This window comes from Lycium barbarum, chromosome 12 (genome assembly GCF_019175385.1).
Source record: "Lycium barbarum isolate Lr01 chromosome 12, ASM1917538v2, whole genome shotgun sequence".
NCBI classification, from domain to species: Eukaryota; Viridiplantae; Streptophyta; class Magnoliopsida; order Solanales; family Solanaceae; genus Lycium; species Lycium barbarum.
Genome location: NC_083348.1, coordinates 87900084 through 87919728, shown reverse-complemented (window position 1 = coordinate 87919728; position 19645 = coordinate 87900084). Strand labels below are relative to the sequence as shown.

Genomic DNA, 19645 nt, shown 5'->3' with positions numbered 1-19645 from the left:
AACACTAATTTGAAACATGTAGAGTAACGTGATCTATCATATAGACGATATACAGTAGGATAGATAATTGGTCGTGCAAACTATCAAACGGCCTTAATGATGATCTAATGATAAGTTCTACAGAAAGAAAAATTTACTTAACCAAAGTGATTATACACACAAAAAAAAAATGATAACGTGTATTTATTAACTACAACTAATTGATAAACGTTTATATATTAAAAAACAAAAATACATAATAATGTATGTATTTATAAAATTGATAAAGCATCGGGTACATGCATGTATGTCTTACTTCACCAAGTAAACCAAAAGTCATCCAACTTATCAAATCCAAGAAGCTTCGATGATGCTTCATTTCATCCGTTTTGATCTGTTCACATGCACTCCAAAATATGGTTGATAAGCTTCTTCGCGTGATGTATCAATTGATTTAAAAGCAAGTTACACGTCATTTTCGTCTATTGTAGGTGAGACTACTAGGTTCTGTCATCATTCATTAGCTAGTAATAGAATAAGCTCAAAACGAACCTATACGTGTAATAATAATTACTTTCACTACAAATTAATCTATTAGAAAAAGTTACATTGATCATACCATGCATATAGTTTCTATTTCTCAACAAGTCATTTTCAAATTCTGCTTATTTATTATCCTCAATTACGTGTTATTTGCCATAAAGACACTTAATGTTACATAGAGTTTGAGGCTTTAAGCATTGATCTGTCCCATTTTTCAACTTATTGTTCAACCCCTTTAATTTCTTCACTTAAAAGAGTAGCAATTTGATCAGTCCCCATTATGCATCTGATATATTATCCCATCCTAAGAAGCAACTCCACTGTGAATTGCTAACAATCAAAATATATACTTGGATGTTGATGATGAGGACAATTGGTGAAAGTTATATTTATGACAAAGTGGCAAAAATTCGAAAATAATTCTAGTTTACCCCATGCATTTTGTACTATACCTTCACTAAGTCCCATATTTTAAATCATCACCTTTTTTAGGCCACCACACCATCTTAAAAAGTTAAAAGCCTCTCCTCCGCCAAAGCACACTCTCATTGTAACAAAAAATTTCAAGAAAATGAATCCTCACAACAACAACTACTTAAAGTTAACATTTTTACTTATTTTTCTAACCACCTGCAGATTTTCTATAGCAAAACAAACAAACCCCAAATCAGATATCCCCAAGTTGGATCAATTCTTGAATGCAATCTATGCATGGAGGACTAATCAACAGCAAAAACAAGCAGATGAAGGTCTAAAATTTGGAGTCCCCACTGTAATAGCAGGGGTACTATGTTTTTTAGCAGCCTCTATATCAAGTGCTGGTGGGATTGGTGGTGGTGGCTTATATGTACCTATTCTCACAATAATTATTGGAGTAGACCTCAAAACAGCTTCAAGTTTTTCTGCATTTATGGTAACAGGTGGCTCTATTGCTAATGTTGTTTGTAGCATGTTTATTAGAAGTCCCAGAAATGGGGGTAAGATTCTGATTGATTTTGATATAGCATTGCTCTCTGAGCCATGCATGTTGTTGGGTGTCAGTATTGGAGTTATATGCAATAGGGTACTCCCAGAATGGCTTATTACTATACTTTTTGCTGTGTTTCTTGGGTTTTGCACTTTCAAGACATGTAAATCAGGGTTCTTCTATTGGAAAATGGAATCAGAATTGGAAAATGGGCTGTTGAAAAATGAAAGTTGTGATGAAACTGAGCCTTTGTTGAAGAAGGAAGCAAAGGAAGGAAGCAGCAGTATTCCATGGATGAAAATGGGGATGTTGTTTTTGTTCTGGTTTTCCTTCTTTTTACTCTATCTTCTTCGTGGAAATCGATATGGACAGGTATGCTTCTTTTATCTTGTCTTCACTTCACTTGGTTTTGTTTACACGTAGCTTTCTCATATGTCTTATATATCCTTCTTCTGGACACTTCATGCCACAACTCCTATGCAGGAAGGTGGATGCAAAATGAGGTTCATAGTTCAGCTGAATCCAGATTTTTAACACGTAGCTTAAAGATAAATTTGAAATCACTAAATATTAAAATTCTTTTTTGAAAAATGGAATGGTAAGAAGATAAAGATTGAAGCTGTCAATTAGTTTAATCCGAGATTCTTATTGTCCTATCATATGACTTGGTTTGAATGGGATATGTTTTTAGATTTTAAACAGTTTGGATTTACCATTTCTCACATTGGTCACCAAAATTAGCCATAGATCTTCAAACTTTACTGAACTTCTTAACTCCTCTTTTCGTTTCCCTTTTAATGCTAAGTTCAGATTTAATTTCTCATCACCAGAATATGATGCTAAATTCTCATTTTTTTTGTCTAATCTTGTTAGCATCACAAACATGAGGCTACTTCCTGTCCTTTTTCAGTATTGACATTTATGTCCTCTTCCCCTGTTTGAATTACTCGGCTAAACAGTAAAGTAATTTTTTTGTCTCCGAAAAGAAAAAGACCTAGCTCATTTTGAGACCATGAAAACTGCAGTTGGGAAAAACTAAGTAGTCTCTTCAACTATCTTTAGTAACCACGTTTGTTCCTCAGTAGAGAGGTGGACAACATAGACTCTTTCCGGCCTCAGAGAGAAAAGGACAGATACTTGAGAGATATACTATCTTTCGCTTTATATGCTATCTCTCGCTTTCTTCAATTCTGACACAGGAAATAAAGTGAGTTCTGCTGCTCTAGATTATAGAATTGATATGTGTTATTGCTCAAGTGTTTGCAACTAGTTCAATTTGTTAAAGAACTCTAATTGCCAGATGAGGAGAGAAGTATAAAAAGGAAAGTTATGATGACACTGAAAATTTTAAAATGTTAGATTACTTGTTTGTAACATTGTAAGAAATTGTTCAATAATGTCCAGGGCATCATTCCTATGGAGGCATGTGGAGTGGGATACTGGATCATTTCGTCAGTTCAGTTTCCTATGGCTATAATCTTTACATCATGGATCTTGTATAATAGAGAAAGTCAGCAGAACATGCCTTCCAAGAAACAGGTATTTAGAAATTAAAAGAGAGTATGTCGTTTGCTTAATTTCTTGATTAAGAACTAACTTGGTTCGTTCATTGAGTGCAGGAAGGAACTGGTGAAACTAAACATGGACCTTCAGGGAAGCTCATCTTCCCGATAATGGCACTACTAGCAGGGGTTCTCGGAGGCGTTTTTGGAATTGGTGGTGGAATGCTAATTAGTCCCCTTCTAATCCAAGTTGGAATAACTCCTGAAGTAAGCTTTGTCTCACCTATTATTCTTCCATCGTAGTTATACTCAAAATTGTATGTTCGTAGGACTGATGACTCTGTATTACTTCAGGTGACAGCAGCAACTTGTTCATTCATGGTATTTTTCTCTTCTACCATGTCAGCTGTGCAATACTTATTTCTAGGGATGGAGCACGTGAACGATGCCCTCATCTTTGCAGTCGTATGTTTTGTTGCCTCAATTATTGGATTAATAGTGGTTCAGAGAGCCATAGAACATCATGGGAGAGCATCCCTCATTGTCTTTTCTGTTGGCACAGTTATGGCTTTAAGCACTGTTCTCATGACTAGTTTTGGAGCTGTTGATATCTGGAAGGATTACACTAGTGGGTATTACATGGGGTTCAAGCAGCCTTGTTGAGAAAAGAAAAAGAGGAAATCTAAAGAGATGGTCCAGTTCGAGGCATGGTCCAAGTTTTGCATTTTTATGCTCTATAAAGAATTAGATGCTTCTTGGGAAGCTTTTGTTAAGAGAATCATATTATCAAGAGATCTGGACTGGGCTATGAAATGTTTGTAACCTGGATTGTGAGTTTAAGCCATGATTATTACATATACTTGTGCATTTCCAATTGTTAAGTTTAAGCATTAATTATTAAATAACAGTAGCTTGTACGACGATTGTCTCTCATAGAAACGAGTTTCAAGTGAATCTTTACTTAGCACGAGGAATGACATGATTTACAGAAGATGTTTCTTCAATGAAAACCTACTTCAGTATCAAACATAGTTTCTGAAAATAGTTAACTGCAGTGTAGAGTAAAAAGTTGTTAGATGGACTAACATGACTCTAAACAAATAAATTGCATGTACAGCAAAGCCAGACCCAGAAAAAAAGTCATATTTAACAAATAAACTGCATGTACAGCCTACTAGTAAAACTAGTGTTCAAGCTCTTCCTTTCAAGTCCATAAAAACTAGAGAAAGTAGTAGCTGACAATATATTATCTACAAGGTAAATGGTAAAGAGAGCATAGGGTAGCACTCATACACGGTTGCTCTAAAACATATGCATTGTTCACATAGAGGATGTGAAGGCACTAATCATTCCTGCCTCTTAACAACTAGAAGGTATTCAGCTGAGTGCAACACTAGATTCATAAAAGTAGAGTCAAAATTGAACAACCAAGAGTAGCATGTCTTGAGGATGCTATGCTTGGTCAGATGATATAACATAAGGTAGGTATTCATGTAAACTTCAACGAGATTTACATTTTAGTGTACATAATCAGTTGATTAACTACCTCATTATATTATATGTACCAATCTGCTCATATTAGGAGAACAAAATGTCAGCAAACGTCAACAAGGTTTGTTGACATAGGAAACAAACATTCGTATAATTCTGGTAACAAGAAGTCACCATAATTTAAGCAACTGGGGGACGGAGAGCATGATCTTCTGACGTATCAACTGCAGCAGGCGGCACAAACTGCCACATAGGGATTCCAGGGTAGCCCATATATGGCATCATTTTGCTTGCATAGACTTGATGTGGGGCTGAAAAAGGGGAAGCCATTGCAGGAGGGTGTGGTAAAAACCCAGGTTGAGTGTTCAAGGCCTTCAGATGCTGCTCAAGTTTCTCTTTCTCTGCCTTCAGCTTCTGTTTCTCATCTCGGAGTTCATTTTTCTCGGCCTACAAGACCAAAACAATAACCACTTTATACACAGCTCAATGAAGAGAAAATAACAAGACAGGAAAACTTAATCAGTATACAATTGATTGCATGACCCCCCGTATTACTTGTGTAGAAACAACGAGATAATGAGTTCAATCATCACACCTTCAATTCATTAACCTTCTCCTGCAAGTTGTCATACGACTCTTTGAGCTTCTGAGCTTCATCTCTCAACTGCACCACTGTTCGTACCGCATCACCCAAGATAACAGTTTTATCCATTTTGGGCTGCTTTCCAGGTTCCAGGATAGAACTTAATTCTTGGAACCTTGAAAAAAAAAAAAGAAGAGAAGAACATTAAAACACTTTTTTATTTTAAGAAAATTCAACAAGCAGCAAAAACAAATTTAAATGCAGCACAACCATCAGTCAAGCATTAACACAGAGAAAGAGAGAGAACGAGAGAGTACCTGTCATTGAGCTTGTCCCTGCGCATTTTCTCCCTATGTGCTTTTGAATCAGATGCACATGCTCCAGATCTCACCCTGAAATAAATGGCCTTTCATATAAGGGAACAGGGGAAAGAGGGAAAAGGAACACTTCACAAACAGAGAAAGAACATGATATGTTAGATAATGCTACAAAACATCACTGATGCTTTTAAATTTTAGGATATATAATACAATTGAAAACACTACACATTACCACAAGACATACACTGATGTTATGTGCTAGAGCCTACTGTTTTCGACTTTCTTTTATTTCTTGTTTCAAAAACTCCAGCAAATTATTGATTAAGAGAAAAATACCTCTTCTTGGAGCCACATTCCTTCAAACTATCTGAGTTTCCATAGGAATCCTCTAATCCAGAACTGTAATAAGGTACAAAATACATCACATTCAGCACATAGAATCTAATGATCAATTGGATTAGTTGTGCAACACAAAAATGGGAACATTTTCATAGAATTCACGGTTATTAATGCAAGATATTGAATCGTCTGCTAAAACCGAAAGGACTTATAGCACATGCAAGTTCCTCCTCATACTAGATTTAAGTTAAAAATAAATTAGTAGCTCCTCTAAGAGTAAGTCTACAGATTAACTAACACAATCTTCAGCACAGATCCGCCAGGAAAATCTCTTTAAAATCAAGCATGTCTAGTGCTCCACTTTAAATACTCAAAAAAATATTCATATCATTGAATTGATTTTTCTTTTAACTTATTTGGAAAACCATCTTCTCATATTTCTTGAAGCTTGTTTTATCCATGATCTCTGCATCTCAGCATAACTCCTAATTTATTCATAGTATTTAATGATATTAACTAAAGCATCTGACATGGAAATCCTTGAAGACCTATACATTTATAGATAACTCTATCTAACCAAGAGCTAAATAACAATAAAATCAATCATTTGACAGCTTCAGTGGACCAAATCCAATTAGACTAACAAATCCATTTGACATATACATTACCTACTTAGATAGTCACCATCCTCATCTTACCCACATCCTCCTTTATTATGAAATAGACCAGCATAACTACAACCCAAAACCAAGATTGAACTGTCCTCTGTACATAAAACTGGAACTAAAGCTATTTTACTAGTGAACAGGCACAATATTTTTCACCCTTTTATAATAAGGAAATGAACGATCTAAAATGGTGTTCAGCAGTCAACAGATTATGAGTTGCATACACTGCTGAACAAAATTTATCTTCTTCCTTTTTTTTTGGCCTTTTAAGTAGTACACACTTAAAGTTTTTCTATTGGCATTTTAAATAGTTAAGTTCTTTATTCAAGAAAATTCAACCCCACATTTTCATTTCACCAACTTAATTATATTTTCAAAAAGAACAATTAAAGAATGAAACTTGAATCCTCAGACAAAAGTTACAAACAACTATTAGCAACCTAAGACAAGAATCAAAGCAGAGCAATATGAACAGGAGTAAACCTCAACTAAAATTCAGTGGGGGTTACAAAGGGCATAAATTTAGAACCTGAGATTATTAGGAAGGGAGAAAGCATTGGAAGGCCATTGAGCGTTGGGTTCAAGGGAAGGCAGGTCATCCATTAACCCTAATTCTATAAGCCAATTTGAGCCATCTTCCTCTGTTTCCCCCATTGAAATGGAAAATTTGAGTTGAAGATTGGTAGCGTGTTAGGTGGTTACGGGAAAATGAGGAGCAGAAAGAGTTGTGGAAGCAAATTAATATGAGTGGTGGAGGCAGATTTTGTTTTTTCACTTACCTTTTAACGTCACATATTCAGTGGCATGGCCTCCTTTTTGACTTTCTAAAGCATCTTCCTAGTAATGGTTACTGCTCCCTCGCTTCCAAATAAGTTTCCGTTTTTATTTTGATTCAAAATAAGTGTTTATCTATATAAAAGTTTTTATATAATAAAAATTAATTATATTAATTGTTACTAATTGTCGTTTCTGTATTTTGATTATCGTATTGGTTAATTACAATTATTGTTACTTCTCTATAATGCTTATTTATACTCCCTCCGTTTTAAAAAGATTGCTTTAATTTGATTTTGTACGGAGTTTAAGAAATAAAAGAAGAATTTTGAAATACGTGGTCTAAAACAAGCTTTAGATATTTTTATGGTTGTAAATTTATCTCATAAAGTTAAATTGTCTCTAAATATAGAAGTGTGTCAATCTTTTTGAAACAAACTAATAAAGAAAGTAAAACAGTTTTTTTTGGAACGGAGGGAGTAGTATTTTTCCGTGGTTGTTTTACTGTCGTCTTCTCTGTTATGCTTTTTCGTGATGAGATCTTTTGGAAACAATCTCTCTACCTTCCAAGATAGGGGTAAGGTCTGCGTACATTCTACCCTCTCCAAACTCCACTTGTGAGATAACACTAGGTATGTTGTTGTTGTTGTTGCAAAAAACTATATTAATTAGGTAGTATCTAATTAACGATAATTTAGTCAAAATATTTATTTATTCTAGGAATTAGTATGTGCTAAAAGCTAAGTAGAGACTTAATTTAAACCGGAGGAGCATTAGTTACTGGCACCCTTAAACTCGAATTTTCACCAGGAATGTCCATTAAGGTAAAAGATAAAATTCTTAAAACATTTGTTTAAAGGTGGACATATCCTTGCACCATGCCAAAAGGAGACCTAAAATTGTTCCAAAAGAATAATCAACAGTTTTCTTAAAAACCTCTTTTTCGAGAGAATACAATTTTAATTGAATGGTTAGTCTTTTTTAATTAGATAAAATGTAAATGGTAACGCATGAGCAAGAGCTCTTATCTTCTGATTTCTGAATATGAGGGATAGTGCATTGGTTGTTGGGCCATAAGGTTTTATAGTTTAATCATTAATCTTAAGTTATTTTAATTAAACAAACCATGTGGGCGACTTTTGGAAAAAATTGTTAGTAGAAAACGTGTTTCAACAATTGACAACTTTTTGTGAAGACTTTAGTGAGCGTTCTTTGAAAATTTGTTTCATTACTATTCATCACCAAAAAAATGTGGATTAGTTTTTGGAAAGAATCTTTAAAACACCTTAAACAACAACTTATGAACTTGTCGCAGAGCAGTTACTTTAAGAATTTGCTACTTCTATTATGCGTTTAACAAATAACAAATTAGAATATTTGTTGGGAAAAAAACAAATTTAGAATATTTGCAAAAGACTGTCCCTTCCTATTTTAGATTTAGGGTTAAAATGAGTGATCTATGTCGGTATACTTTACTAGGAGTATAAAATGTTCTGGTGCCACAACGTGCCACGACTACTGCTTATATAGTTTTGGGGGTGTTCTCTGTTTATTCCATATCCTTATCCTATTTTATATATGACAATAACAGTATTATCGTCAAAGGATGTAATGCAATGGATGGGGTTGTTCCTCCTTTAACCAGAGGTCTCGGGTTTGAGTCCTGAATATGGAAAAATCCTTAGGGAGCATTTTTCTTGAATGGGGCCTTGCGCGGCGCGAATTTGAGTATAATCGGGCTCTAATGCGGGTACCGGACACCGAATGAGAAACTAAAAAAAATGACAACTGAAAGAGTGTAGTTTAATTTGAAACATCATGTAAATGTTTTTAACCATAACTGGTATTTGTAAATCATATTACACTTTATGTAATTTCTATACGTAAATTTTATTTCACAAAAAAATATAAGAAACAAATCTTCAAATTTATTCCGAACATAAATGTGTTGCTTCTTCTCGTAATTCAAATTCATTGGATCTTATTGGGACGACAAAAATATAAGAATATGTGTCTAAAATGAAAATTGTTAATTTGTGGATTCAATTGTAACGATAGAAACATAGGGGCGAAAAAAAAAAAAAAAAAGAAAAAAAAAAGAGGATGCTCTGTGTCCCGGGAATAAGTCATTCATAGCCCTTCAAAGTGTGGTTGTGTTTCTAACATTATTACCCACCATTAACAGTGTCTCTTTTCTCTTATATGGTCCCTCCAGCAAATTTATGCCTAGATATTTTTATTCCAAAGAAATCTTATATGCTTATCTTCCATTCGTTAGTGGATGTGGCCTTTTCGACTATTCCTTTTTACTTCATTCATTCATATAACCAAACTTAGCATTCGTATTAGTAGCAATAATTTAGGTGAAAGCGACTATCCATTTACGTAACCCGTATACTCACAAGTCAGTCTTTGATGTGGAACGCTGGCACGCGACGATAAGGAACGATTTTGCCAGAGTATTTTCTTTTGGTAATTAATGAAAGGAGTCTTAACACAACCGTAAAAGTTATGTGGTCATGTGATCAAGAAGTCATGAGTTTAAGTCGTGGTTATAGCCTCTCGCGAAAATGCAAAGTAAAATCAGATTCAACTTTGGCCAGTGAAGGAGTCATGGTGCAAGTTGCAACCCACAAAAATTAGAGTGGTGTGATTAAAAGGACATGTGTTTAAGCTGTGAAAATAATCTCTCATAGAAATACAAAGTAAAATCGTGTATAGTATATTCAATACAATCTAGGACATTTTTTAACTAGACCTTATGATGGTGAGAACTTAGTGCACTGAACAGCCATTTATTTCCTTTTGGTAAGTGAGACCAAAGGTGAATTCAACCACCACACTCTGGGTCTAAGCTCACTTGACTAAATGTGGTTAGTCAGTTTCATGACTTTGCTTGGCTTGCAATAATATAAAAGAACAATCTTTCACGATCTACTATCTAGGTGGCTGAGAAAAGAGATTCCATGGACTTAAATTCTTTCGTAATTTATGTCCTTATAAGTAGAAAGAAAGATTTAAAAGGATGAAGTATCTAATTCTTGATAAAAATTGACCACATTGTCATCATACGCTCGAAAAAATCGAGCTAATATATAATCAATCAATTGATGCCTCACAAAAACAACTAAGCGTGAAAGCCACACTCCATTAATATTTATTCACCCGTTTACGTCATGCCCAATACATCAATAGATATGTGCTTGAGGAATCTCGATATCTATACCAGATATATCCTTTTGGCAAGCGACACCAAAGTGTTAGTAAAAACTGCTGTTTTAACATCTTCATCAAGGAAGCTACTACTAGCATACATATCTAACACGAATCCGATGCATTTAACTGAATCTCAGTCTCAAATTATGCATACATATGTAATAAAAAAAAAAAACTTTTGGGAGAATACACATCCACTGGCGGTAAATGTTAGATTCGCCTCTACATGATCTAACTCTTTTTCTTGTTGCAATTTACTAGTAGGTAGCGACATCCATAAACAAAAGAAAAGTCTTTAACATAAGAAAATTCAAAACCAAAGATTCGCGGTAAGTTGAATTAACGACACGAGTCTCATTTATTGTTCGTTTACTGGTGCAAAGAGAAATTCGAAGTCCTTTCGTTTTCAGATTCCTTTTCATTTGGCATGCACATAGATTCCAGGACCACTACTTATATAAGGCTAAATACCTTCACAGTATCCAGAAAAGCCAATCATGGGTAATTAAGTTACTAGATTATTTGTTACTTACACGCCTTAAAGACAGAAAAACACTTTGTTTCAACAGTTATCTACAAGTGGAGATGGAATTATCTACATTTATAGATGAAATAGCACAAGCCACACAATCAAAGGATCTCTTTTGCAGCACACTATAGAAATATATTCGAACTGACTAGGATATATCTGTGGGGTTGGACTGAGCAAGAGTCTGGATCCTTTTCTTTATCTCGTCTGGATTTGCACCAACTAGCTTGTCAACTGGCACTCCATCTTTCAGCAGCAGAAATGTTGGCATGGCTTTCACCTCATATTTGCTAGCCACCTCCTACCAACCGCAAAACAAAAAAATAACAATGTGCATCACCAACATATCATCCCAACAAACAAGATGCAAGCCTTTGAATCTGTGTATATTAGATGGAAAACAGCCTCAACAATACGAATATATGGTGTACTTAATGTCCTGTTGCTTTTATATTCATATAAATTATCAGAATGCACTTTTTCTACGAGGCCCCACTTTGCTTTAAACCTGAAACTGAGAGTTATAACTTAAAAAAGTCCCATCCTAGCTAAATAAACCCGCTGCCACATAAAGCAGTAACCTTGCGATACATACAGCCATTTCAACACCAGAAAATAGAGCGCCTGCAAAGGAAGGCATACAACAATAACAAAATCTTGGGGTTGAAATCCTAAAGAACTGGTATTGTTGTTTGAATCTCAATGAGATATTGAGTAATATATGACCAAACATTCAAGTAACAAAAAAGGACCAAGGTTATTGGTACTTGGTAGCCCATAATCTTATAAGTCAATTATGTCTATCAACTGACGAAAAGCTTCGATCCTCTAATACTATGTTAACATTCTGAATCCAAATATTACCACTTCATGAATTTACGGAATACCCCTTGTTGAAAGAAAACAACAGATACTTTTCTCCTGATAATTGAAAGAGAAACAATAAATTCACACAGCAGTACTACTATAGAGTGGACAATGGTTTCTACAGACAACACGGAGAAGTTCATCTGTCTATGGAGACTCGTGCCAATGGATTTTCAGCAGATCAAACCGACAGCGGAGGAGCATTGTTTCAGAGACAAAGCAGAGAAACTAGGTCGCAAAATAAAATCCTAACAGGTTCACTGGTAGCTGCTCAAAGACTTCAACGTCATAATGACATTTAGTTTCCTAGAATACAATTTCATACCAGCTGGAACAAGAATTGTTATTTTTGCAGAATCAAAATTATGCAACAGCCTTCTAAATTAATCAGATTCTCCATCCACAAGTAATAGTGAAAAGATCAGGAATCTCCGAAGAAGAATTCGGTTAGATAATCATCAAACTCAGTCTACAAATGGGAATCTTGCAGTCTTAATCTAACATATCTTAAATAATGCTAGAAAGTATCTATAGTGACTGAATTGTATTTATAATGATAAAGGTGAAGCCTTTCCCTAGACTAAATATTTGCAGATTCCTGTCTAATTGCAGTGCACGTAAGAACTAGGAGTTATGACCAGGAGATTAAGAATCTCTCAACTTGGCCCCTTGGAAATAACGGAAATCACTATTCTACTCTCGAATGTCTTAAAGATCAATCAGCTTATATCTTAAAAAGTAAAAGAAATGAGGAATGGTAAAATTGGAAGACGAAACTCGAGTGGTTATTCTCTGATTTAAAATGGGAAATTTGAGCGCTATGTGTTAGTACATCACTTTCCGAAAATCATTTCATGGTTTTAATTTCTTCATATTTAAAGTATCGTTTATTCAGAGAAAAGGTAAGGGAGGATTTCAAGTACTACTATAGTGAGATATGTAAGTCTTACTGACTGCTCAATATTTCAGGACATGAAGAGCAGCAAAACAAACTTTATCATTGTGTGAAGACTTGACAAAAGATACCACTATGACTCGGTTGACATTTGACAAGCATGTGAACAATATCAAATGACTTTGTAGAAGGCAAGAAGCCAATTAGCCCCAAGTGTAAAGTTGGGGCAACTAGAGAATAGATGCCTTTAATAGACCAGATCAGAATTATAAGCAAAACTTGGAATATACACCAGAAAATAGAAAGGGTAGAAAAACTTTTCAGCAAAACAATAGAGATGTTGATCTCTCTGACTCACTCATATAAGCCAAACAATAATATGTATACAAGCTAAGCAGACAAATCTCAAACTTAAACCTTTTCTGTTGGGTGTTGGAGGACTTTTAGTTAAGAAAATCCCATCAGAAGCATCTTATCCAAACAGTTCCCTTTTTCATGCAAATCTCTCTTTCAAGTGGATGATACTAACTATGTAGAAAAGGACCCAGCTTTTGTACAACAGGAGTTGCCTCCTCATCATATTGAAAGGCCCAAAATAGTAGACAAGCCAAAAGAATCAAAGGGAAAAACCAATCTAATCAACTTTTTATGAATCTAATTGTGTTATTCACTTTGTCTACGAACATATTCTTGTTGCACAATGTGATATTGGCATATTATATGCCTATGAGGTTACTCTGACCTCATTGTAAGAATGATTCATCATAACCAAGGACTAACGTCCAGACACTAGACATTAGAACAGATGAACATAAGTGCAACTCACAGAGAACACTCATGATATGTGCGCATCAGTAACTCATGAAACTAAAAGAGATTGAATATTATTCTCAGAATAGTGAGAAGTGGATTGTCATAAATTCTACATGTTTGAATGAAGGAGAAGATAAAATAGATGATCTCATTGAAGGAACATTTTTAGAGTCATCATTTCCAAGACCAAGTTTTGTCTTGGTATAAAGTATTTATAAAAGACCCTCTTGATGCCAAATGAAATCACTATCCGTTACATCGGATAAAAGCAAGACCAATTAAACCCAAGGTTGATAGAAACCAAAACAGTTCATTACCATTCATTATTTGATTAGAGGAAATATCTAGTCCAATATATCACATCCTTTTCAAAATACCTGTCTCATACGTTTTTCCTGATGAAGATGTGAGCTTTTAGACGGAGAGCATTATCGAAAAACTTGTAGACAAGGATGAATTGCCATACAGATAATTGGATCCTCAATTTTTTTTGTACTTTGTTTATGATATCTCAACATGCTGTATTTAATTAGAGAGATATACTACCGTAAAGCTAAAGAAGGACCTTTACAGCTCTAATATAAGACATCAACTCGTCTATTCCCTCATGGAGTCAATTGGCTCATAGAATCTACTTCTCTTGCTGTAAATGTTTTCTCGCTCTTACCTTTTCTCGTTCATTTTATGGTGATCTCTTAATAAATGATCAAAATCAATGAAGAAATAGAAGTTCCTAGTATTCCTTGAAATGTTAGACATATTGCACTAGCAATCCCGCGGCGAGTTTATTAGCACAAATTATACATGATAAAGACAAAATGAGAATTATCCAAATATACCAAAAGTTATAACTATATCACATGCATTGAAGTCCTGCAAATTGACTCCAACATCTGGCATAGACTCAGCTCCTGTTCTACTTAAAACAAGTGAGTATATTGGGCTTTACACTTTAAATACCCGGCTCATGACAGTGTATTTCTTTTGACCACTTTAACTCAAACCAGAGGGATTACAATATAAGTATTTTTTTTTTGAGGAAATTTCCACATCTTTTACACCATTAAAGTTGTGTATTTTACATCAAAGTGGTAAAGACCTTACCTTGACCTCATCCACATCAATTGTGAGAAAAGAGATATTTTGGTACAAAGAAGCGAATTCCTCCATAAAGGGGTTCATTGCCACAGAGGGAATACACCAAACAGCCGCAAAGTGTGCCACAATCTACAAATACCCAAAAGAGGAAAAATTAATTGACACATACTAGAAATAGAAAAAACTTCAATAAAGATTCCAAATTTTAACAAAAGAATAAGCTTAAAATTCACAGATGACTTGTTCAAAAATCAAGATTATTGTAGCCATGTTGGTTTTCCTTACAGGGCATCCTTGAACTGTGGCTTGATTTACATGAAAATCCCATGATTCTTTAGAGTCTACCTTCACAACTCTTGACCTGGTACCCTGTTCTTGGTCCTCCATTTTTTACTTTTTTTGCTCACTATTGAGAAAGCCAAATTTGTGCTTATCCTAAACATTCACTATAGAATTGAGAAAGATTAAAGAAGGTTTATTTTCATTAGAATTTAAAGAATTGGACCCCACCATTTTATGCAGTTATTATTGGAAGCATGGAATTTTGGGCCTTTCCCGAAGTTTCTTCTTTATCTGATTTTAATAATGACAATTGGACTACGCACTAGATATTAAGCATGAACTTTTATGATTGTTTTGTGCTTATATGATTTTAGTAATGACAATTGGGCTAGGCACAACTGCACAGGTATAGAGATCCTTCAAGGAATTGAAGTAACATTCTTGAGCACAGATAAAAGAGTATCCTTATCAAGGTCAGTATACTCCAGTTGTTGAATTGCAGTTTTAGTAAACTTTATGGGAAATTGACATGTACATACAACTCCCATTTAGAATTGACACATTTTTAACCCAATAATTTATTTAAATTTTAGCCTAAAAATAATGGCATTCTTTAGCCAAATTTGTATCCAGCAGACGAAAGATTAGGAGCACAACTTCTTTCCTCCTTAAAATTACGCCACTTTGCAATCTTTGATATGGTTACTTATCCTTATCAATATAATATTAGAAAAATATGGATGTTTGTTTTTCAGAAAAAAGTCTACTACCTCAAATTATAAACATGCACCATTATGATTTACTTTTTTTCCAATGATTAATTTTTTTCCCCTTATTTGACGTTGGATATCCCAAAAATTAGGGATTCAATTATTTTGTTTCCCTTATTTCATGGTTTTACAGCAGCATTCAAATTTTTTCCATATCAATTAAAAATTTGTCTTTAACGTCATTTATGTAGAACTCATTCTGCATATTATTGTCTATTGCACACTATACAAATGTATAAATGTGTATACAGATCAATATATAGTAATGCAAATAAATGTATATCAATTTATTAAGTGAATATGGACTCTTGGTATTTGTTAGGTGAATATGGACCAATGTATATCAATGAACAATTATAAAGATGCTAATGCAAACAAAAGTATACCAATTTGTTAGATTAATACAAATCAATGTATAAATACAAATGCATACCAATTTATTAGGTGAATACGCACCAATGAATAACACTATAAACAAATGTATACAAATTTGTTAGCTGAATTCGGATCAATGTATACCGATGCAAGTAAATGTATACAAATTTGTTAGATGAATACAGATCAATGTATACCAATGCAAAATTATAAAGATCAAATGTATACCAATTTATTAGATGAATACAGACCAATGTATACCAATACAAATGTATAGCAATTTATTACATGAATAAGCACCATTGTATACTAATAGGTACATATGATATATACATCAAATTCACGAATACATGTATAGCAGTTGGTATACATATGATGCATGCATCAGATTCATGAATACATGTATAGAAGTTGGTATACATATGATGTCATGAATACATGTGTATACATATTTGATATACAATGCATAACAAGTACAATTTATCGTTGGTTTTTATACATGAAATATCATTGTATGCATAGGCTAGCGAAAAATCCTGGAACGAGCTATACACATGCTGATTTGCATACATAGGCTAGTGTACACATATTTCATTATTTGTATATAAAACCAAAAAAAAAAAAAAAACTAAAATCGCTCAAGAACCTTGAAAAATTCGAAATTGCTCAAAACCTTGAAACCCCTAGAATCTGCATGTCAAAAACACATTATCAACAATATTGATATGGATATAGCGAAAAATCTGATATATATTGTGAAGGATTTATGATTTTGTTTGAGAAATTTAAGGAGAGGTAAGGAAAGAGAATGAAAAAATGGAGAGAGATGGGACAATGTGAAGCTACAGATCGAACAAGTTTATGAGTCATATAATAGAAACTAGACGGCCTATGCTTTAAGCATAAGTTGATACTTTCAATTTTAATTCGATTAATTTAAAGGTGTAAAATACTTATTATTTTTTATCAAATTTTGATTTGGATAATTCTAATTCAAATTATTAAATTAATTTTACATGTTTAAAACGAAACAAAGTAGAAATTGATTTTCTATTTAAACGAAGAAATACTATTTTTTAATTTTTGGTAAATATTCTCGGTTTAGCTCATTTTACTTGTCATGTTGTCTTTTGGATGGTTTTTAAGAAAACTTCGATTAGAATTATAATTTGACTAATTTACCTTATTCATTATTTGATCTCCTTTTGATATATTTTTTTTACGACATTAATCTCTTTTCACATTTATTAGAGTAAGAATAAAAATAAAAAAGTAATTAAATTCTATCTTATTTTAAAATATAAATATTTTAAGTATATTTATTTTAGTAAACATAACAAATAAATGACACGGCGGAATAACAAATACAACAGTTTAATATCTACATTAGATCTCAGGCTAATATAAAAAAAGAAAGAAAATTGTATGGTTTGACTACTTAACATTTTGAAGAAAAGTAATTTCATTTGCTCCCACTAATGGATTGATACGCACGCGGCAATGAATCCATCATTATTGACTTAATGAGATACTTTGGAAATTACATGAATATTGTTTGATTTTTTAATATGGAGTGCACTTTTTTTTTTTGACATTATTAATTTGCATTATTGTTATGTATATATATAATATGTTCAAAACACGATTAATATAACATTGTAGTTTGTACTTTGTATCTAAAACTTTATTATATTAGTGTTTACTACGAATACAAAGTCTGCATTTTTTTTTGACATTTTTTTTTTTTTAATATGGGGTTCACTTTTTTTTTTTATATTGCTTGATTTTGTTAATATAGGGTCCACTTTTTTTTACCATGAGTTTGGAGATGGTGGGTTCCACTTTTTTTTTATATTGCTTGATGTTGTTTAGTATGGGGTCCACCCTTTATGGGGTGTACTTTTTTTTTTTTGGACATTATTAGTTTGCACTATTTTTATGCATATATTAGTACTATATAGAAGCATGGGTTTGCACTATTTTTATGCATATAATATATGTATATATATATATTATGTTCAAAACACGATTAATATAACATTGTAATTTGTGCTCTGTATCTAAAATTTTATTATTAGTGTTTGCTACGAATACAAAGTCTGCACTTTTTTTTGACATTATTTTTTTTTTTAATATGGGATTCACTTTTTTTTTATATATATATATATATATATATATATTGCTTGATTTTGTCAATATGGGATACTATGTTCAAAATACGATTAATATAACATTGTAGTTTGTGCTCCGTATCTAAAATTTTATTATATTAGTGTTTGCTATGAATACAAAATCTGCACTTTTGTTTTTTACATTGTTTGTTTTTTTAATATGGAATTCACTTTTTTTTTTATATATATATTGCTTGATTTTGTTAATATGGGGTCCACTTTTTTTTCCGTGAGTTTGGAGATGATGGGTTCCACTTTTTTAAATTTTTTTTTTTGCTTTAACTCATTTTACTTGTCATGTTTTCTTTTGCACAGTTTTTTAAGGAAACGTCAATTAGAATTATAATTTCATTAATTTACCTTATTAATTATTTGATCTCCATTTAATATTATTTTTCTTTTATGGCATTAATCTCTTTTCACATTTATTAGAGTAAGGAAAAAATGAAAAAGTAATTAAATTCTATCTTATTTTAATATATAAGTATTTTAAGTATGTTGTTGTACAATAATATCATTTGCTCCCACTAATGGATTGATACGCACGTGACAATGAATCCATCATTATTGATTTAATGAGATACTTTGAAAATTATGTAAATATTGTTTGATTTTTTAATATGGGATGCATTTTTTTTTTATATTGCTTGATTTTGTTAATATGGAGTTCACTTTTTTTTTCCGTGAGTTTGGAGATGGTGGGTTCCCCTTTTTTTTTTTTAATATTGGTTGGTGTTTAGTTGGGGCCCACATTTTTTTTAATATTGGTTGATGTTTAGTTGGGACCCACACCTTTTTTTTTTGGGTGGAAAACGGACGACGAAGCACGGGTGCAAACCTATGCTTCTTTTGGGTGGAAAACGAACGACGAAGCATGGGTGCAAACCCATGCTTCTATATAATATAGACGGCTTATGCCCGTGCTACGCACGGGCCCAACACTTTAGATTATAGTGCATCTATGTGTATGTAGTTGTCTTTGAATAGTGATTATATATATATATATATATATATATATATATATATATATATAGAGAGAGAGAGAGAGAGAGAGAGAGAGTATATGTTATGTTTAAAACATGATTAATATAACATTGTAGTTTGTGCTCCGTATCTAAAATATTATTATATTAATGTTTGCTACGAATACAAAATCGGCAAATTTATTAATATTTTTTAAAAGAGAAGACTTGTTGTAGAAATTGATTTTCTATCTAAACGAAGAAATACTATTTTTTAATTGTTGGTAAATATTCTCGGTTTAGCTCATTTTACTTGTCATATTGTCTTTTGCATTAAATTCTATCTTATTTTAAAATATAAATATTTTAAGTATATTTTAGTGAACATAATAACTTGATTTTGTCAATATGGGATACTATGTTCAAAACACGATTAATATAACATTGTAGTTTGTGCTCCGTATTTAAAACTTTATTATGGGGCCCACATTTTTTTTTAAC

General features: G+C 32.9%; 3 protein-coding genes across 3 annotated transcripts; 1 reads left to right on the top strand and 2 right to left on the bottom strand.

The window, feature by feature from the left end:
* The first annotated feature begins 877 nt into the window (after window positions 1–877).
* Window positions 878–3846, top strand: LOC132622031 (sulfite exporter TauE/SafE family protein 5-like). Its single transcript, XM_060336541.1, has 4 exons — window positions 878–1861; window positions 2894–3028; window positions 3109–3258; window positions 3346–3846. The coding sequence occupies exons 1-4, from the start codon at window positions 1094–1096 to the stop codon at window positions 3652–3654; spliced, it is 1362 nt and encodes a 453-aa protein (XP_060192524.1). The 5' UTR covers window positions 878–1093; the 3' UTR covers window positions 3655–3846.
* A 527-nt stretch (window positions 3847–4373) lies between these two features.
* LOC132622033 (transcription factor ILR3-like) lies at window positions 4374–7173 on the bottom strand. Its single transcript, XM_060336542.1, has 5 exons — window positions 6922–7173; window positions 5722–5784; window positions 5383–5457; window positions 5078–5240; window positions 4374–4929 (listed from the first exon to the last, which is right to left on the bottom strand). Exons 1-5 carry the CDS (start codon window positions 7044–7046, stop codon window positions 4663–4665), a joined length of 693 nt encoding a protein of 230 aa, XP_060192525.1. The 5' UTR covers window positions 7047–7173; the 3' UTR covers window positions 4374–4662.
* Window positions 7174–10861: 3688 nt separating this feature from the next.
* Window positions 10862–15134, bottom strand: LOC132623071 (thioredoxin-like protein CXXS1). The gene is made up of 3 exons (XM_060337776.1): window positions 14870–15134; window positions 14591–14713; window positions 10862–11212 (listed from the first exon to the last, which is right to left on the bottom strand). The coding sequence occupies exons 1-3, from the start codon at window positions 14969–14971 to the stop codon at window positions 11060–11062; spliced, it is 378 nt and encodes a 125-aa protein (XP_060193759.1). The 5' UTR covers window positions 14972–15134; the 3' UTR covers window positions 10862–11059.
* Between the last annotated feature and the right edge of the window lie 4511 nt (window positions 15135–19645).